The sequence below is a fragment of the Puntigrus tetrazona genome, chromosome 12 (assembly GCF_018831695.1).
Source record: "Puntigrus tetrazona isolate hp1 chromosome 12, ASM1883169v1, whole genome shotgun sequence".
NCBI lineage: Eukaryota > Metazoa > Chordata > Actinopteri > Cypriniformes > Cyprinidae > Puntigrus > Puntigrus tetrazona.
The window spans coordinates 13,872,680-13,894,101 of record NC_056710.1 but is presented as its reverse complement, the minus strand read 5'-3'; the positions used below and the strand labels follow the sequence as shown (position 1 = coordinate 13,894,101).

At 36.4% G+C, this 21,422-nt stretch overlaps 1 protein-coding gene across 3 annotated transcripts; it reads right to left on the bottom strand.

Annotated features, from left to right (window-relative positions):
- Window positions 1-28: 28 nt before the first annotated feature.
- On the bottom strand, window positions 29-21,084 carry gpam (glycerol-3-phosphate acyltransferase, mitochondrial). Of its 3 annotated transcripts, none has more exons than XM_043253507.1 (21): window positions 20,909-21,084; window positions 16,222-16,353; window positions 15,233-15,352; window positions 15,071-15,144; window positions 14,248-14,361; window positions 13,993-14,142; window positions 13,422-13,521; window positions 13,017-13,153; window positions 12,824-12,923; window positions 11,458-11,670; window positions 10,478-10,591; window positions 10,304-10,389; window positions 10,074-10,189; window positions 9,001-9,071; window positions 8,645-8,909; window positions 7,272-7,414; window positions 6,396-6,473; window positions 5,195-5,326; window positions 4,716-4,905; window positions 4,434-4,492; window positions 29-2,855 (listed from the first exon to the last, which is right to left on the bottom strand). In XM_043253507.1, the coding sequence occupies exons 2-21, from the start codon at window positions 16,318-16,320 to the stop codon at window positions 2,739-2,741; spliced, it is 2,478 nt and encodes an 825-aa protein (XP_043109442.1). In that variant the 5' UTR covers window positions 16,321-16,353; window positions 20,909-21,084; the 3' UTR covers window positions 29-2,738. The 3 variants fall into 3 exon arrangements, with proteins under 3 accessions (XP_043109442.1, XP_043109443.1, XP_043109444.1); XM_043253508.1 differs by lacking the exon at window positions 20,909-21,084 and adding an exon at window positions 20,415-20,527; XM_043253509.1 differs by lacking the exon at window positions 20,909-21,084 and adding an exon at window positions 16,802-16,993.
- Window positions 21,085-21,422: the final 338 nt, after the last annotated feature.

The window sequence follows — 21,422 nt, the reverse complement described above, 5'->3', positions numbered from 1 at the left end:
AAAAAAAAAAAAAAAACATCATAAAGGCTTTCAGTCTTTATATTCACAGCTTTATGATAAAGTCAACAGAATATGATCTAGTAAACTCACCAGTCCCACAAGACAACTGCGGGATCTCAACTAAATTATATACAAGGCTCGTTAAAAATGAAGAAAACGTACATTATTTGATATGAGAACATTAAAGACTGCCTTCTTTTCTGTTTTCTGAGAATAACACCTCAAACATACATATTGTTCACAGCACAAAAAGGATCTACTGACCGGTTGCTGACCACACTTCACTTGGGATGAGAGTACATGACCGTATTAATGGACAGGCAACTGATACAAAATATCTTATTGCTGTCTGCTAGAAGAAATGCATATGGCTGTTTATATTCAAGTTAATTTCAAATATACAATCTTCAATGCGGATTAAACACATTCTTGTTGTTACTGGCTATATTCAGAGTAGCATACTATTGCTGTATTATATGGTATACACAATATGCATAGAATACCCAGATGACCCATACCGTATAATGCCATATTTGCACTCCAAAGGCAGCATCTTTACACAGACTGCAGTTCATAGATGGCATGAATGCATTTACATAAACATTACAAGTATACTTTTATACTATGAGCTGAGGTGGGTTAATTGGTGGCATAATTTAGTCTGGCTTTCACTCTGCATTACATCTTTACATAGAATTTGGGCAGCCTTTATTCAGCTGTGTAAAAACCCATTAAAAAAAAAATTATGACGCAAAGCACTGCTCCTCACGATGAAATGTGTGTGACCTTACAAGTATCAAATTCATTATTTAATTCATTTTAAAACTGCAATGCCTTTTTTGATTTATAATGCAACGATTAAATCATTTTTAAAACCGATTCAAATTACAATGTGCAATATATACTGCAGAATATTTATTAAGCAGTAAGCTATTACTCCATTCAAAACAGACGTTTTATTGCAAATTCAACCTGAATATTTGTGGCCATACTGACACACAGGCAAAATGTTTTCTGCTAAACTACGTCTTGAATTAACATTCACAGCTTTTATTCAGTCTCAAAACGCTTTTTAATGTCACTTCAAATCTAATATTAGCAAACAAATTAGCAGATTGAGTTGCTACCGTGAGACATGGCATAGGCTAAATAGATTTCTATATTCCACCCTTTTTGACAGATGAATTTCCCTCACTTTTCCTGTAGCCCAAGATTACTAAATAAACATTTTTAAGGTTTAGAGCTGAGCGTAACCAAATCAATGTGCAATGAAGAGAATTGCACAAATTCCAACTCAAACTTCCAGCCTTAAAATACGTGGATCCAGATTTTTTTCACGATCGTGGGAACATCTTTTTTAATCAAAGGCTTTTGGTAGCCCACGCAAAATGTGCACGTCTGCCAACTACATTCTTGCGCAGTAAAAACAGGTCCATCACGTAGCAGCTTCTAGGGGCTAACACAAAGGAGTTTTCTTCACAGACTTGTCAAAACAAGCATGGGATCATAGTCGGGATAATGCGAAACACATGACAAAGCTGGAAATGATAAGTCAGCTTTCTAAAGAGCAGTTAAAAAACTAAACGGAATGAATGTGAGGTAAATTGCAGTTTTGGGACATTCCAAGGTATCCTTAACTTCTGCCTGCCAACAGGCCCTTGATATATTTCACAACAGACACAATATTCCAGAGGTTACGAAGGCAACGTGCCTTTTTTTCAGCATTCTGGTTCTATTGTGCTTTGAGACAGATTTGTGGCTTAAATACAGTTTAATTCACATACTACAGACATATTGCACACATGCACACACACTCACAGTATAGAAGACTTGCTGCAGAGGATCTTTACTCCGAAATAAAATATACCTGTAACTGAGGAGGGAATAAAAGTGCTTGGCAGCAAAAGAACCTCCTCCAAATATTACAAACATATCTTGTAATGATCAGCCAAACTCATATTCCAGTAAAGTTTCCCCCTCACGATCTTCTAGGTCTGCTAAAACCATCACATGTATCTACTCTTTGTTGTATTACAGAATATTATAACTGTAACTATCCTTCACTGACATCTAGTTGCACCCATGGGTCGTGACTAAGTGGATAAACATGACCTGAACTACACAATCCTACACTCAATGGCTCAGATTTCTCAGTAACATCTTGGACGTTTGCTGTATGATTAAGTTTTTTTTTTTTTAAATGACTCACTATTTCCATAATGGCATTCACGCGTTATCAACCATTGCCCTACTTAAAAGTTCATCATTCTATTCTCTGCCACAGAGTAATGGAGAGAACTACTTTACATGCTCTGACAGTAATGTAGAAAATCAAATGCCCTTTTTTTTGAAAATAGCTATACATTAGCTGTCATCCCAGTGATGTGTTAAACTTAAAGTGACCTCATGAAGAGTGACATTCATGTACTGATCTAAGTTAAAAACGGACAGCATATAAACATTAAGAGCTGAAAACCAAGGGCTTTCACTGGCAGAACTGGTACAGTATTTTGTGAATGGAAGTTTCTAGTAAAACAAAAGGGCTGTATTAAGTAATGCATAAGTGGAGGATTTTACAGTCAAGGGGAGACTAACTTAAGTCTAGGATGAGGCGTTTGGTGAAGGCACTTCTAGGTAAAGCTTTCCTTAGAATAGCACCTTTGACAGTCATGAGTAGCCAGTAAAAAGCCCTTGAGTGGGGTGGAAAGCCGCGCAGCTGTGTTGATGGTCCTAATGTCTCACAGCAGACTGAAACCCAGAATGTAGTGCAGGAGTTTGTTCCTGTTGGCCTGAGGTAAGAAAGTGCTGCTCAGCTCTAGATGGGACACACCACCTTCTCTTCTCTCTTTTAGCACCTGTGAAACACACACAAAAAAAAAACGGTCAAATTTCAGTAATTCCACCGAAAGTTCTTCATACAGAAAAAAGGAAAAGAACATTATGCACAATTCATTTTCTTGCTTGAAATACTTTGGACCAGTGGATTTATTTCCTTTTCTTTCTTTAGAGATGCAACAAATGTTATTTTCATATTACGGCTAATAACCAATAAATGCCTTTTAATAAGTCTTTATCTCACTCACACACACACACACACACGCCACTTTTAATTGCTAAACATGGTTTCGTAGTATTTATTGTCAAATAATTTATATTATTGAATTGTTTAAAAAAAAAAAATGTTTTTTAATATTTATATTTATCCTTATATTTACCTTTATTTATATTTGAGTAAGTTTGGTAATTTATTTTAAACTTAATTTCAATTCACATTTCAAATGAACATTTCCTCTGATATTTGTATTTCACTTTATTTTAATTTTAGCTTAAATTATTATTTATTTATAGGAAAAAGTTCTTTCAATTCTTATTTTGACTTGCAGTTTTGTTTGATACAGAAAAAAAAGAAAAAAGAGGAAAGAACACTGCAGATCATTTACACAACATTGTTCTGTACCCTTTACAAAAAAGGCCCACAAAAAGATTTTAAATATAGAAAATGGCCTCAAAAAATGTCAAAGATAATATAATTAACTGCAATATTACTTTACAATGGCTAAATAATTTACTGACTCTTGTTTGTTTCATCTTTTTAACTATTTTTTGCAATGATGATGCAAGGAGTGGAACATAAGACATGTGCATCGTCACATTTGTATGCGAGGGAAATTCACACCAAACTACAGGCTTTACTCTCAGTGGCTTTGACCACAAATGTTAGATGACAGCCCCCTTTTTTTTTTAAATCATAAAACAAAGCCTTAAGCGCCAATATTTGGCTGAGACACAACTATTTGAAAATCTGGAACCCGGGGGTGCACAAAAGAAAAAAATCCATATTTTTTTTTTTTTATTTATGGAACGTGATTTTGAATTAATATCCTAAGAATTTTTGCCATAAAAGTAAAAAAAATCATTAATTTTGACCAATACAATGTTTTTTGGCTATTTCTACAAATATACTCCAGTGACTTGTTCAGTATCACAATTGTAATCTTTATGAAGTAGTGTGTAGCAGTGTTTAAATGTTAAAATGTAAAGAATCATTAGAAAACAGCAAAAAAACATTTGCAAAAACATTTTAAATATAGAAAATGGCTTATAATATTCATTAAAATATTCAAAGATAAATTACTAAAATTAACTGCAATATTGCTACTAACTCTCTCTTTTTTTACTTAGTTTAATGTTATTTTTAAATATAAGAAACAATAATACAAGCATATATTTTAGAACCTTAAAAATTAAGTATGAAAAAGCTGCCTATACAGCATTTACTAAAAGTTGTGTGATGCATTGATGATGCAAGAAGTGGATAAGAAGAAACGTGCACTGGAAATTGAATAAGCAGCCCACATTTCACACCCACTTACAGGCTTCATTATTTATAGTTTAGACCTTTAAGCAAAAATGTCACATGAAGGTGCTCTTACCCCCAGCTCTTTAAATGTGCTCACAGTATTCTTCACGAGGTAGTGTGTGGCACTCTCTCCTAAAACCATACACACACACACACAAACGTCAGCAATATCAATACATCCATCAGCACATTTTATACACATTTTGAATGACATCATGCAAAGTTATGAACTAACCATTGCCACAGCGGATAAAAATAGCATTTATCAAATAATCAAAGGGAGGTTTAAAGGTTTTCTTTAAAGTGAGAAGAAAACCCCCACACAAATAGAGAAACAAAAGTGTCGGTCGCTCACCATATGCAGCTACTCCTCTCTCTGTTCGTGTCAGCAGATACTTGAAGAGCTTATATGTGTATTCTCTCTCTGACATGGGCGAACTCAGGCTGTGTACAAAGATAGCTGCCCCGCTGTAAGCCTCCAGCACCGGAGTCAGAATCCTTTGCAGAAAAGTATAAAATTCCTGGTGCTCAGCTGATGGGCTCACCTAAAATAAAATAAAAGCATGATAGGATTTAACAGGGTAGCCATGTAATGGCAATATCTTTTAAGGGGACGTGTAATGTGGGAGTATTGAAATAGCGGGGAAACTACATCAGCTTTGTAGGCTGCTGGTGCATCATTCTACAAGAAAATGTTTTTTTTTTTTTCATAACCTGAAATACAGACCACTTTCCTAGCTTTAGTGTGAAGAATGGCCTCATTCTTGGCTAAACAGAATTTCTGTTCTTCTATTTGTGTTAAGCAACTCCCACAGGTAAGACAGAGAGACAGACCTTCAGATACCGGTCTCTTTGTTCATCTCCAAAATCACTGTCTTCATCTTCTTCATCACTTCGCCAAGCAAGTGCCTCTGGAAACTTCTTGGGCCAAGGCTCCTCAGAAGGGCTCAACTCCTCCTGGTCCTCCTGAACAACAAAGATTAATCATTTCTATAATTTTTACCATTGATTATTGTTAATTAACTAATGACCTACAATATTATTCATGTCATTAGGCCGGCCTTAATAGTCAACAAGAAGAGGCCTGGGTTGCACAGGGATATTTGTAGCAATATCCAAAAATACATTGCATGGGTCAATTTAAAGGGTTTAAACAATTTTCTTAATATTTATTTTATTGCAGCCTCACAATCGCAGTCTAGATTCAGTCTAGTCTTCATAGTAGAGTTTGTAATATGATACATTTGGTCTCAAAACTATACTTTCACTCTCATTAACAAAGTCAGTAATGACTTGAAAACTGCAATAACGAGATCACAGAAATCCACCTAAAATCCAATCATGTCATTAAGAATTAGTCAAAAGCAAATTATTAAGTCTCAAATGACTTCCAATGTATATTTAAATGTCACAGTAAAAGAGTCCATAAATGGACATTTAAAACTGTGAAAAAGTGAGTGTGTAGAGGCTGGGAAGAGGGGAGCCAGACCTACAACACACTCATTATACAGACAAATGAATATAAAAAATATCTTCAAAAACAGAAAAAAATAGAGGTAGTGACTTTTGTTTAATCTCCTTTGATTTGTACATTTTTAAATTTAAACCTTAAAATTTTAATTTATGCATTTATGATCATACGGTAACATGGTATTAGTGCCCTTATTTGTATGTATTTGAAGAAGACATTAGTGTGCCTAAATATTACAAGTTCATTCTCATGATGAATAGTACGGAGAAAGGCTCAGAAAATTCATGTTGTAGACGAGTACTCTCCAGCCACAGCAGCCAGTCATTCCCTTTTCGTGACATTGGTTCAACCTAGCTTTTTGAACCGTAATAACAAAATTGCTCCAAAAATTTATAAAACAAAAAACAACCACTTTTACCTTAATATGAGACATAATGAGTGTTTTTGTTTTCATTCATGTGCAACCTGTTAATATATGCTCACATCTCAAAAAAATGTGTTTTAAGGTTTCATTTAAATCCAAAACATTAAGCAACAAGACAAATAATAGTTGACATAGCTTACCTCAGCTACAATGAGCACACCATACTCGATTAACCTGGTGATAGCATCATGGAAGACCTGGTACAAAGTCTGACAAGGCTGTAAAGACAAACATAAATACACTTGAATGATTCACCTGCGGGACTTTTACACAGTCTTTGTTAAATTTAAATATTACATAGTAATAATAAGTAATATGAATTTATTCATGCATGTTTGTTTGTTAACTATTAGGGCCCTGAATGCATTTCAGAGCAAAAAGCATACATTGAGGTGATTAAAAACCGCCTGAAGAACCGAGAAACAGGTTTGCACCAAGCCACACATCTGTGGAAGAGTTCAAATAAAAATTCTGCTTCGCTGAAGGGTCACAGAAGCATTTAGTCTTCATAAACCTTAATGGAAGAGGTTTCAAGCAACCAGGACTCTTTCTTGATCTAGTCTCCTGGCCAAACTGAGCAACTGATGGAGAAGGGCTTTGGTTAGAAAGTTGACCAAGAACCTGATGGTCACTCTAGTAGAGCTTCATGAGATAGAAGAAATCTACAGAAGGGCAAACATCACTGCCACACTTCATCAATTTGGGCTTTATGGCAGTTTGGTAAGACTTGATCCTCAGAAAATCCAGAAGCAAAAAAAATGCAATACTAGTAGTAGTTCGTATTAATTGTGAGCATTGTCTTTGTCTTGCAACAAGGGAAAAAAAGTTATGTATTTTTAGGCTGATTTTTTTTTGCATTTTGATATGTGGGTATAAACTGAGATACCTGTCATTTTTAAATGTTGATCTATGTTGCTTAAGGTTTCAAGACAGCATTTGAAATGTTTCGCTTGACGTTATAATCAACCACTAGATGGTGTTGGTGCTGCTGAAGTGACAGTGGTGTGGGGGCATACCAGCGCTACTGCCACCTCATTGGACAGAAAATGGGAGAGGCCTGCAGCTCTGCGGATCAGTCTCTCCTGGCTGAGAAGCCTGGATGAACAATTCTGCTCACTCACTGAAGATTGCTCTCTCAGCAGAGCCAACGCGCTGCAAGCTAGCAAACAAAAATACGCAGTTACAATAATTACAGTTTGTCATTCTTAAGAGTTCAAAAATACACACAAACATGATTAACTGGTAAAAATTTCTTAACCAGCAGAGAATATGGAATATTGTCTCTATTGTGGTTACAAGTGACATTGCTGCGCTTGAAAAACCTTGAAGCCATTGCAATCAGCAGCGTTACGTATAAAGCGTGGGCGTATTGAGTTATTTTTGATCCATAAACAGTTAAATACACACACTTATAAGTGTCAAATTGCCCATCTTAAACCACATACTGTATATTGGATCTGGGCATCTTCTATAAAGTGTATAATTTCTTTCTGTCATTTTAATCAAACAACAAAAGAACAAATTTGTTCTACTAGAATTTTTGTCCAATTGCTTGTAATTAGTTTATTATTCCTATTTAAATCACTGACTGGTTATTTGTCTTCAGTGAGCTTGAGTTTTTTTTTCTTTTTAATTAAATTTTGACTTTTTTTGTGCCAAGAATTTTGAAATTTGTATGGTATCAATAATGTGATATCATAAAGGCGATATCATAAAGCAAAAAGAATGATATTGCGATATATACGCAGGGAATAAATGACTCATATTGTCACATCAGATTTCTATTATTAGCCTCACACCAAAACCTCAGTAGGTAAAAATACTAGTGAAACCATATTTGCAAATTTTGATTTCATAGAGTAGTGATTGTGAACTGTATGTTTGCCCACAGTCACTAGAGGCAAACATACATATTTAAAAAGACAAAATTTGTCCACTGACCATCTTGATTTGTATTAAAAAAAAAAAAAAAAAAAAAACACATCATTCAGTAACAAAACACCGGAGATAATATTATATTAACTTAAAGTGCAAACTTTGTGTAGAAGTACCACAATAACAATATGTTTAGATGCGGTTGTGAGAGTAGGGTGCACTAAAACGGAGCAGCTGTGAGATGATGTGTGTTCGGTTTGAAGCAGCCTCGTGCAGAACGATCTGCATTTAACATCAAAGTACCACAAGAGAGATTCGAAACATGCAGAGGCTGCTCTATGTAGCTCTCACGGTGCTCTGATGTCATGCAGAGATTGGCCTGCGAGGTCATGCTCCAGATGAAACACTCACCTCATCTCACAGCGAGTATGTTTTTAAGGCGAACATGCACACTGATTGGACATTTTCGCAACGTTAAAAAAAATATTTATATATATACATAAAGATCTTATACCTATAATGGCATCAGCAATGAAGACGTGGAAAAGACCGTTGCTGTAGAAATTGAGCTCAAAGAGTGCAGGTACAGTGTTGCTAGGGGCGATGATGAACTCTGTATTTCTGTTGGTGCTGGTGACATTCACACAGTTTCCCAGAAGGCTGAGCGCATGCATGACCACATCCTCTGAGTTTCCAGAAAAACCCAGGTCGAAGTCGCGTGACAAGATCTCTTCCTTCATATTGAAGAAATCCTCCACCAGTTTAGACAGCAGTACACCCTGTCCCATCACAGACATGTTATAATAACACAGACTGAAGAATGAAGGGTTGCCATGATGTGTTCATGTATAATGTGAAGATGACGCTTACCTGTCTGTGCCGATACAGGAGGAGACAAGCCACGATATGAGTGGACATAATTGCTGATGATTTGCTGGCGGCTATGGGAAACACAGAAGGCAGTAATTAGATTGACAAAAAAAATGTAAGTGGTTTAAATGAAGCAAATGAAATATCTGACCCTCAAGGATTTTTTCGATGTCAAAACGCAGTATTTGTAGAAACAAATACAAACAGCCATTTGTGACTTAACAATACTTTTTTTAGGTAATTTCCACAGAAATTCTATAATTCACTCTTAAATTCTCTGATGAAGGGAAATGAAAGGACACCATTTAAATTCATAACTGCATGATCTACAAACTCCATGGCATTATTTGTGAGCTTTAAATTATTTAAAAGTATCTGAAATAAGCTGCATGAAGAAAACAGTGACTTTGGAGCAGAAAACCAGGTTTGTGGCAGTGTGTATATTAAACATTCAAAAGCAAGCTGTCCTCAAAAAGCAGCACCAACAGGGCATTCAAACACAGAAGTGAATGGTCAAAAGCAGCACATCACCATGGTGAGGACTGTGACCAGAAGTAACCTAAGTAACTACATCTGCTGGAGATAAGATAGAACGTGTCTGAAGCATTTCTTTTTTTAACTGTCCTGACATATTGATTCTCATTGCATTGTAGTAAGAACAATGTAACATGGGTGACTGAAAACAAAGAGAGAAAAGAAACTGGGGAAAATGTAAACTGATTCTCATAAAAATAACGCTAACAGAGCCAAAAGTAATACATCTATTTTGTGAAATTTTAAATTCAGACATGTTCTATGTCAAATTCAGTCTCTAGTTTTTATGATTGCCTTTTTTGACCTGAAAAATGAGCCCATGTATTCAGATTTTTATTTTGTATGTCAGTTGTTCTGAAGGCCATGATATAAGTTTTCCAGGCGAGTGGGAGATGAGCAGGATTGCCATTTTTCATTTTACAATTGCTGACCTCACATAAGCTGTGACTTTACCCAAACCACCCCAAACGCTTCAAAAATCAAAATCACCCACTGCTGAAGAAACTATTAATGTATCATGGCCTTTTAAGTGCCCTTACTGAAGAGAACGTGCTTGGCCAGGTTAGCGATGACCTGCCTCCTCCAGGGCTCATCTGACAAGTCTCTAGAATTCAGATGATCCTCATCTTCTCCATTAAAAACAGCCTGATCAGGTCTGCAAAGAAAAAACATCACTGAACATAATCCCATTTGCCACAAAATATTTCTACATACCAATAAGCAGCAGTCCACATGATTATGTTGGTTGCTGGCAGTCTAAAAGCCATACTGTGCAGCGACGATGGTGGGGAGAAGGATCTGCTCCAGCGTGAGAGAGGTCTGGAGATGGCGACTGCGCTGTGTGTCCAGGTACTCCTAAAGCAATGGACAAGAATAATCCAGACTTTAGGGAAGAGATCTGTTATGCATTCATTCAGACAGAGGTCAGATGAGCTGCTCCGACCTTAAGGGAGAAGGGCTGTGTGAAATCCACACGCACACAGCCATAATTCTTCCGGAGCATCCGGAACACGCCACAGGCAATTCCCCAAAGACTCTCATTCTTCTTAGGTTTGCCCTGAAGTAAGAAAAACAGCAGGAACATTGAATAAAATGCACTATACACACACACACACACACACACACACACACACACACACAAAAGTTGTACTACAAAGACTAGCATTACATCAGATATATTATATAATTTATATTGGGATATTTAATTGTAAACATTACATTCTACCATTTTGCAGCTTATTTTTGTCTTAAATTTTTTCATACAACAACAAGTAATAACAACAAGCACTATGATATACTTATATGTGTATTATATATATACACACACACACATGTAAAAACAGAGAGAGAGAGAGAGAGAGAGAGAGAGAGAGAGATGTATGAGATGTAGACTTTTTCAGATTGTCAGAGCATCCAGCAATCTGGAGGTTCATGTTGACTGTACAGACAGGTAATTTCCACAGATTTTATGATTTGTTTGTCATCAGCTGCTGTTGTTTTTACTCAGCCGCTCATGTTTCTGATGTCACTGTTGGTTTCTGATGTCGTTGGTGGTTTCCAAACTCTTGATTGCTCCTCACCCTTTGTTTATGCTATATCCTTAAGTGAGTTCATCTTTTCTTTTTGCATCCAAATTGCTTGCTTTTCTCGCAAAGTCAGCTCCCTGGTCTCCATCTTGGTTTGTGTGTGTCGTCATCCAACACTCAGAATGCAGAAGCAATGGATATAACTAATACGACACATTCCAAGCTTTCAATTTTTGAATGCAACAGGACACAGCTGGTCACTTAGAAAGACTCGTGAGCCAACTGTCCCAATACTTATGCTTACACCAAAAACAGAAGAGTCTGTTTTTGATTCAAGAAACTTTGATTGACAATGAGTGAACGTAATATCAACTTCTTGTTGGATATCACCACTTACCAGCTGCTCGCTGTTGTAGTTTCCCTCTATAATGCGGTCATAAGAGATGCCTACAGGCACGATCAGAACATCAGGGATGCTGTTGGCGCAGAGTGCATCAACCACGATTGATAGCATGCCTGCACGTGCTGGAGATGGCTTCCCACTGCGAGAGCGTGTGCCCTCTAAATACACCTCCAGAAACTGCTGCTGCCGCAACAACTCTTCCGTGTACTGAAATTGAAAGGAGAACAGAAGTATAACTCACAAGGAATATTACAAGCCTTAAGATCCGTGACCCACCCTTCACAAATTCCCTGTAATTAAAGCAGACCATCGTGGCAATACGGTGCTTAGCAGGAGACAGCATAAATAATGCAGAAGTAATCCATCACAAGACTTTATAGTTGCTACAATAACAATCACCATGTCATTTTAACTAAAGTACTAGAGCAGACCATATTACAGATGCTCCAGTTTCCTGTCGTTCACAAGATAATTTCCTACATAAGGCTGCCGTGGACTAAAGTTTTTCTGATAGACTAGTAGTTGCTCATTTTAATAAATTAGTCGACTGATAACATTATAATGCATTAATAAAATGCTTTCTGTATTTTATGCAGTGCAGTTTTCTGCAATGGGCAAGTACATTTCATACGAATTACATAATTGAAAAGTATTAGTTTTTTCCATTTGAATCGGTTCATTTAAAAGTAGACATTTGCTGTGGATATTAGGACTGATGTGTCGATTAATTCATTCAGTTAATTGCAAATTACGTTTGGCTGATGTACAGGTCAGGGAAAGGGGCCAGTGCATTAACTGTGTTAAAATATTAGAATTTTTCATAACTTATTTACGTTAACAAATATATATATCTAGATCTAGAAGGCAGAAAGCGCCCTCTTGGCTTTTATTATTTAACTAAGCACAAGGTTTTGCTATGTTTATTGTGATCGCACACAAAGAAAAGCAGAACTTTTACAGAGTAGAAAAATGTATTACTACAGACTGCACAAACACAAGAATAGCACACATTTTTGGAATGTTTGATTGTATTTACCAATGTACTGTAAACATTACGTAAAGAAGCTGTTAATAATCTGGCCATTAGGATTTCTACACTTCCCATGGGGTTTTTTTTCTCTGTGGTTAAGTGAGGTTTTGATTAAGACTAAGCCTCTTCTGGTGGTCAAATAACCATTAACGAAAGGTTACTCAAGCTCTACGGGACAGTCCTAATCTAACCACACACATTTTTTAACCGAAAACCCCAAGTCATTTTGTCGAAATCGAAAGCAGTTCTGAACAGCAAGCGCACTTTTAATGTTTTAACCGTGGGCTTTAGAACATGAAGGTACAATTTTCTGCAACTCTGTGGACTTACTGCATGTAACAGTGACCTGTATAACACGTCCTTCTTCCCGTCTGAAGTCTCATCCAGTTTACGACGAATGAAAATTCCCCCGAGCTTCCGAATGAGTGTGCTATGGAAATACAATTCATACATTATTTTCACGTATCAGTTTGACTGTCTAATGTATCTTAAATATAACAACAAGACTATGACGACTTTGTACCTTAAGATGGGGATGTTAAGGTTGTTGCCGGCTGCGATGTGAGGGGCTTTAATGTTGTGACAAAACAGGATGAAGGTGATGAGCAAGTAGTCTATGTGGGACTTGTGAACAGGAAGGAAGACCAAGGGAACATTGTACTAGAAAACACACAAAGTATTTGTTATGCTTCAAGATAACAGGATGAATATACATGTTTAATTGCCCACCCATTATATTACATGAAATATTAATTCAAAAAAGGTGGCGGATAAACATTGTTCGTTAATGAACGGTTTATCTACTTGTAATAAGTGAGCTTGTCAACAGATGGTCTTATCAGTTTTGGGAGTTGGTACAGTATGTGTGGTAGTGCGGATAAGAAGAAATGACCGTGTTGGGTTAGAATAGGCCATGTAGATGTCTGACCTCAGATGCTGCTTTCTTCACCATCTCCAGCTGACCTTTATGGATCTGAATGCTCCAGAAGAATCCATTAAACAATTTTAACAACACCCATCCTGTTAATCTAAAAGAAATACAAGAAAGAGAAAAGATTGGTTTTCTAATCAGTGAATAAATTACAAACCCAACCGATTTTTGGGTTTACATAAAAAATGTAAACTATTTCAAATTTAAACGCAGTAAAGAAAATTTATATATTAATCAAAAGTGAGAGTAAAGATTTTCAGACTGCTAAAATATATGAACCTTTAACCGGCTGCTAAAATTTCTTTGAAAACTTAACTAAATAAATTACATTTTAAATTTTTTACTAATTTTAAAATGATAATAAAACCTAAAAACTCTCTTCAATTTTAATAACATTTCACACTATTACTTCATTTTTGATCAAATAAATGCAACCTAGTTTTAAACAACATTACAACATTAATAGACTTGATAGTTATTTCATTAATAAATATGAAAAAAAAACTTGATTAATCAGTTGTTTTGTAAATTGTAGTTTTGCTCATGGATCACAATGTGAAAACTGTACCTGATGAAGGCAGGTGAAATGTTGGCAACCATTTCCTGCAGGAATCCTCTGGTCTTCCGTCTAACTTTACTGACAGCTTTGGAATCCACTCCAGACTCTGCATCTGTGCTGGCACCCTCGGATGCTACCTCCACGATAGCACTTTCCAGCCTACAGCAACAACACTCACAGTCAATCTGGATGCTATGATGCATTCCTGCTGCTTAGAAACAGGCCTTTACATTGCACTTGTTCCTTGCTTTAAACACTTGGTACCTGCTGTTGTTAAGCACGTTCTCCACCACATTGCGAGCAAACATGTCTTTCCGGACATCTCTCTCCAAGACAAACAGCACATAACTCAGCCTCCGCGCAAGCCAACCTCTGTGTCTGCAATATACGAAATAATAAATAGCTGAGTACTCAACGTTTTAAAAGATTAATGTATTAATGTATAGTATATTTAACTTAAAGGTATATTTCTACAAAAAATTACACACTCTGTCAACTCATTCTTATGTTGGTCCTTATATAAAACTTCAAATGAGATAAAATCATGACATTTTAAAGAAATCAAACCGTTATCATTTGAGAGTGAATCTTAATTTTTTTAATGAATCAGACTAATTTGACTGATTCTTTTTCTACAGTTCTTTTTTGTGCGATTTTTTGAGCCATTTGGTAGAACCCTTCATGCTGATAAGCAATATCGAATTATTCCTGCTGTATTACACACTGTCCCCTTCTCCTCTGATTGGCAGTACCAGCTCAGACCACCTTTGGTCCATGTCATGTGATCTAGGTCCATAATATCCCCTGACAAACACTGTTAATAATTTATTTCCTGACTTTCCACTCCTCACAGAAACCTACAACCTTTCCTTTGACACTTGAATGTAAACACACGGCGGGTCATTTGGTGAGGAAACTACATCGGCCCAACTATGGTATTAATGGCGTATCACAAACTAAACTAGGTTAATGAATTATACTATACAGCAAGCAGCTAAGCAATGTGAGCATTTTATTATAAATAATGAGGTATGTAGTTATGTATTCAGAGCCATCGGCTCTATAGCCAAAAGAGATTGATGTTTACCTTGTGTGCGTTTCATTGATGTAAATCACATTACGGAGCCCTAGTGAAGGGATGCTGGGATTGAACAGCCTCTCCTGGAACACAGAATTATAGTAAATCAAGCTACAGATTCTTCTTAGACACTGCAGTCAGTCAATATGTCCAAAGCTTCAACAAACTAACCTGACTCAAGGGTGTGCAAGAGTGACAGCATCTTCCAACAAATGGTCTCTTCCTGTTCAGCAGACCCTCCTTCCATGTGGTGGTCACAGAACGAAGGACAGACGGACTGGAGCTTCTGTCCTAAACGTCAAATATGTTTATTGTACAAAAGATCACTGCAACAAGATAAATCACTTAACCTAACTTTCCAGAAACTTTAGTTACATATTAGGTATCATGAACTGACAATTAGCAACATTTTTACAGCATGTATTAATCTAGTTTAATGCTATGTTTTAAATATTAATATGTTAAATAAATTGAAATGTAAAAAATAAATATTAAACTATATCAATTATAGCAGTAAAACATTGTTGTTCATTTTTTTTCCTCTCTAACTGACATTTCTATTCTACTGTTTTGACAAAGCTTGTCTTATATATATATATATATACATATATATATACACACATATCTCTATCTCTATCTCATCTCTCTCTCTCACACACACTCTCTCTCTCTCTCTCTCTCTCTCTATATATATATATATATATATATATATATTCTGTAATAAAATTCTGGAAATAAAAAACTACAATGAGGAAATAAATGAAATAAATAAATATGAGGAAAGAAGGAGTGAGCGCCTAAAACAAAGCTAAATAATTTTTTTTTTTTTTTTTTTAGCTATTTTACCTTATTTTTAAGTTGTAATTGTGATTGCAGAGTGGTGGGAGGGTAATATATATATATATATATATATATATATATATATATATATATATATATATATATATATATATATATATATATATAAAGTGTTGATGTTAGTCTATGGGATTTCGTTTTGTTTTATTGTCAATAAGGTTATAAATGTAGGTATGATCAAAAAAATAATAGCAAACATAGCACAGGAGAAGGTTTAATACTTAAGGGTTTGTTCAAATCTTTTAAACATAAGCAATATCAGTGATGCTTTCTTTAGCATGCCCTAGTTTCTCCATACCCACCTGGTCCTCACAGGGATGCTTCAGACAACCACTTCCTGCGTCAGGATTATTGGCCAGGAGAATGTTATCTGGACCCCCCAGAACCATGTGGACATCCATCGCCTCTCTTCAAACCACGCATCAATAACAAAACTGTGGGAAGGAAAGGAAAACAGAAATTAAGCAGAGGTCTATTGCCTCCCTCTCCTCTGTTTAAAGCACAGACAAGCGCCGGTTACAGCTTTTCACAATAGATCACAGCAGCCGGCAAAATATTCCACAGAAAGCTAGAACGCGAAACCATTGTGTCTTCTATTTGACATGGCACCTCCAGCTCAGCTGCAGCTGAATACCAGGAATGTCAGATGATGCTTTTCGGGCCAATCAGCAAACAGAATCGACAAACCTGCTGAGGTGGTTTCAGGTGAGCTGATCATTCTGACAAAAGATTTAAAGAAGAACGGCGACAAAACAGGCAGAGCTTGTATGTAGATCAGCGGATAATAGCTCATTCTACATTCCTGACCTTCGCTGCCTTGGGATGAAGAAAACCAAAGGCTTGACAGCAGCTCAAAGCACACGAGACGTCGGCTGAACTAACCTCACGGTTGCCGCACGTGCGACGTAAGAAGACACGGCCACTCTTCTTACCTCTGCATCTCTATCATAATGTCCTGGGTGACCTGCGGCTACATAATCTCTTGTTTTTATCTGCCTATTTTGCTGACCCGAGGATGAGATCGTCTACTCTCCGGTGTCAAGTTAAAGCGCTATGGCCTCCCGCCTGCTGAAAACACGCTGAAATAAAAAAGCGGCTGATGAAGCACACAATATATTGCAGCTGTCCAGGTCAGAGGCATACCGAAAGGGTGGTAGTCGCAGCTAAACCAAACGGTGCCTGTGCTCCTGCAAAGCGATATATTTATGGAAGACGAGCTGTGGAAAAAATCTTGGGCCAAATTGAGGGTGCAGAATGTACCCTTTGAAAATCACATGAGAGGACTAATAAACGTTTATATTTTTAACTAACAATTGGTCATGGCATAAAACTTCATGAATGATAAACAACTAAGTTTAAAGGCTCTAACCTTCATTTCCTCTTGTGGTCAAACACAGTTTACAGTTGTCTCTATTATTATGGGTTCTTCTTATTTCCTCTTGTGACTGCACTTCTTCAAAACACTTCATCAGCAGCACACATGGGCATTACAGAAAGCACAGTGGGAGTTTTTAGTCCATTTCTAGAATACACTAAGGTCATATTCATGTTTTTCTTCAATCTTTTGTGCGTCAAGGGTAGATTAAAAAAGGGATTAAAATTTTGTTTTGATTATCGCTATAGAGCAATAGGTTACAATAGCAATTACATGCATGCTCTAATTCATTATAAGTGTACGCGGATCTTAATATGGCATCTAACAGAATATGCGTCTAGATTTTCACATTTTATTAAATGTGAGTGGATAAAGATGCAATTTAAAATGGCAACTGCGAGAAAAATACCAGCATAGTGAAAATCGCAATGATCTTTTTGGGAAAAAAAATTATCTAGAAATGTAAAATCATAATTGAGAGAAAATTGAAGCCTCAATTATAAAGCTATAAATGTTGAACTTTAATAAAAAAAAAATCTGATTTGTGCAAATCACAGAATTTTTTTTTTTTTTTTTTTTTACAGTTTGTGGTGAAATAAAAATTTATATTAAAATTAATATAACACATGTAATTTAAGTGGGCATTAGATGACAGCCAAGTAATCCAAGTGTAAAAATAGCAGAAATTAGCATGCACAACTGATTATCTAATAGGTTGTTAAAACTAACACTTTATGAAAATTCCAGTATCAGCCTGTAAATGATATAACACTGACTATATATGTAGCGTATGCCTGTGCATACCCCTCCAAAACATTTGAAAGTCCCGATACATTTGGTTACCGACTGCTTGAATATTCATTGTTTAATATTCCAATCATAATACACTTTAATCACTTTTGCCTATAGTTCTTGCCTGACAGTAATGTAATTAAGACAACTCAATCGCATGCTCTCATTAGGGTGGAAGTGGGTCAGAAGAAGAGTGGGTCTTTGAATGAATGACTGTAGCAAACCAAGCTGGCAGGAGGGAGGGAGAAAAAAAAGATGGGCTAATCTTTTTCACAATGAATAACAACCCCAAGAAAGACGCAGAACACATGCCGAACGAGCCTGGGGAGAAAGAGAGAGGTGTACAGCGAGCCACAACGCAGCTGCTAAATGAGAGTTCATTGAACTCTGGAAGCCCTGCCTGCATTGCCTGATGAGATCTACACCAATAGGCGACCAGAACAGAACACTGATGAGAAATGAGAATAGACGACCATGTTTTCTGAGAAAGTGTGGCTGGATGTCAAAGCCCAGAGAAAGGAGACCTGCTTAAAGAGACAAAGTGAAAAATAGCCCTGGACTTGCTGTGGAAACTTTTAAAAGTTGCTGAATGGGCCCTGTCTGAAAATAAAGCTGTGTGATCTCCATTTTAAAGCAATGCTTGGTGGTTTCACAGCTTTTAAATGTCAAACTGATCCTATGAATAACATTTGCCCACAGAGGCTACCTACTATGTACCAAGCTAGATCTTACTGTTTTCATTGGGAATTAAAGCATTTTCCTTTACAGTTGGTGATGGAGTAAAAATCTGCGATGTCAACAAACACACGCTCCATCTCAATGGTGCTGTAAGCTAGAGTAGCTGCCACTAGCTTTTAAACATAATCGAATTTGATGGGTAAATCCACCAGCAATGCAGGGCAGTGGGTTAATCTGTCTCGCAATCTGTTCATCTGAACTATAAAACAAGAAGAAAAAAGAACAAGCACACACACAAAGCAATGACAATCTACCATTACTGTATACTGAAATAATCTGAACCATAACAACATTCCCATACAAACCTACATCATTCGGATGTTAAAGTATTAATTTTAAATTTTAAGTTATAGATAAATTGGATAGAATAGATAAATGTAAAAAAAAAAAAATTCTTAGTTGAACACGGCCTGTAGATACCAAATATTTTAAACTGCAGAGGCAGATGTTTTCTTCAGTACTGTGACGCACATTTAAGTGTAACGGATTGATAAAAAAAAAAAAAAAAATAGAGGTAGACCAGGGAGTTGGATATGCATTGGTTGGTTACTGATAGGGTTTTCAGATACGGCACTCAGAAATGTTGGCCCGATGAACGTGAACCTGAGAGACAGGTTTAAACGGACTACACGAGATGCCCTGCATACGTCACAAGAGAGAAGCCTGTCGTTTTCACCATAAGATCGAGTTATGAAATTCTGATGAAACATAAGGTCAACAAACGTTTAATTGTCCACAAGATTTATAACTTACATTTAGAAAAGAGATATGATGAATTTAGCATTGCATGCTTTAGTCGTCACATTTAAATTAAAGCAAATAGTAATCGTTAGAAATAGCAATTTGAAATAAACATAAAATACATAACATTATTAGTCTAAGCTTCAAAAGGATGCGTTTCGTAATATTTAATTAATGTAAAAATGTGCATTTATTTAAAGAAGTATACATACTAAATTTGCTATTAAAATGTTATTTAGCATTTTTTGGTTGCAGAATTTTGTTTCTTTTCATGAGAGCGACTGCAAACAGTAAATTTCAGCTGAATGCACTATGAAGAAAGACTATATTATTAGTTTTATCAGCATGTACAAATCATCAAATAAAACGGTTGAGACCAAATATCAATATAAAAGTATCTTGTCAGCATACAAGATGCAGTCCCCTTTAAAAGATCAGAGGACGTCTTGTGACATCTCATAGATGAATTTACCCATTTTCTAACATAAAATGAACCAATCACGGAAAACAGGTAATAGATTAAAGAAATATCAGTGTCTTCATTTATAATGTAATTTTTTTTCCCAGTCCTACCAGCAACAAAACACCATTTGGCCCTGTTAGACCATTCAGGTGCATATTTTAGTACTCTGCTTATTTTTCAATTTGCATCAATATTACTCTTTTCAGCGTCTATTTAAAATGCAGGAAAACACAAACCTACGAAAAATAGATAAAACAGCTCACATAATTTTTTTTTCTGACGTACTAAAGGTTGATCATCGCCATCTTCTGTATTTTATGTAACTTTCACTGGCCATTTGTTCAAAAAAATCTTAACGTATGTGAGTTCCAGGCCCTATGTTGTACCGTATTCGCGCCTTGAACGCCGTTTCTGAACGCACTCGTCCCCGCTGATGTCCTTTCTCTACTGTAGCTGCTCGTTAGTCTAACTGACTGACTCTTTAACTGAGTCTTTGTCAACTTAAGCACGTTGGGCTCCAGCAAACTGCCAAGAACGGTCTTATCTCTAGTGCCGCATGCAGAGTCAGGACGTTTCGTCCCGAAAACACTGCGTTTGCAAACACTGCAACTGTATACGGTGCGTTTTAAATACAGCGACGGGGTTAACGTTACACGGTCATTAAAGGTTTTTATGCAAAACCCGTTTAAATCAGATAACGGCACTGACTGTAAGCGGTCGAAATTTCCGTTTAGATTTACAGCAATTTGGTTTTGCCGGTTCGCTGCCCCTTTCCATTATGCTAGCTTGCTAACCAACCCATGCGCCCACCTTCAAATGTAACATCAAAACGAAACGGAATATGCAGAGAAAACGTGGTAATCAACGAGGAAAATGTTACCTCAAGAAAATGCCCTCGTTGCGCCATCGCGGATGAAATTGTCCTCTTTCGCGTACTGGAAACCGGCACTTGTCCTTGAAACTGCCCACAACGCAACCTATTGGCAGCGCTGGACTTGAGGGGAAAGATGTATGACAGCTGAGCCGGGCTTTTTCCGCTGCCCTACGCTGTCATGGCTGTGCTGTAATTCCGGGTAAAACCAGCGAGTGTCGCAGTTAGATAGACTGTGTGAAAAGGCTAGACCCAGCTAAAGGTTGGGGCTTGGTTGAAGAGTCATTTGCGTATTTAATTCAGATAGATAGATAGATAGATAGATAGATAGATAGATAGATAGATAGATAGATAGATATTTAAAGTTTGATTTAAAGTTATTTATTTAAAGTTAAGAATAGCGTTTGTCTAGCACCCTGCAATAACAAGTAAAAATAAAAATAAATATATACTTTTTATATATATATATATATATATATATATATATATATATATATATATATATATATATATATATATATAT

Coding starts and splice junctions, on each gene's coding strand:
- gpam (XM_043253507.1), bottom strand. CDS start 16,320: ATGGATGTCCACATGGTTCTGGGGGGTCCAGATAACATTCTCCTGGCC. Junction 11,671..12,823: donor ACAGGTCACTGTTACATGCA/GTAAGTCCACAG, acceptor TTTCAATTTCAG/TACACGGAAGAGTTGTTGCG. Junction 10,390..10,477: donor CACAGCCCTTCTCCCTTAAG/GTCGGAGCAGCT, acceptor CCATTGCTTTAG/GAGTACCTGGACACACAGCG.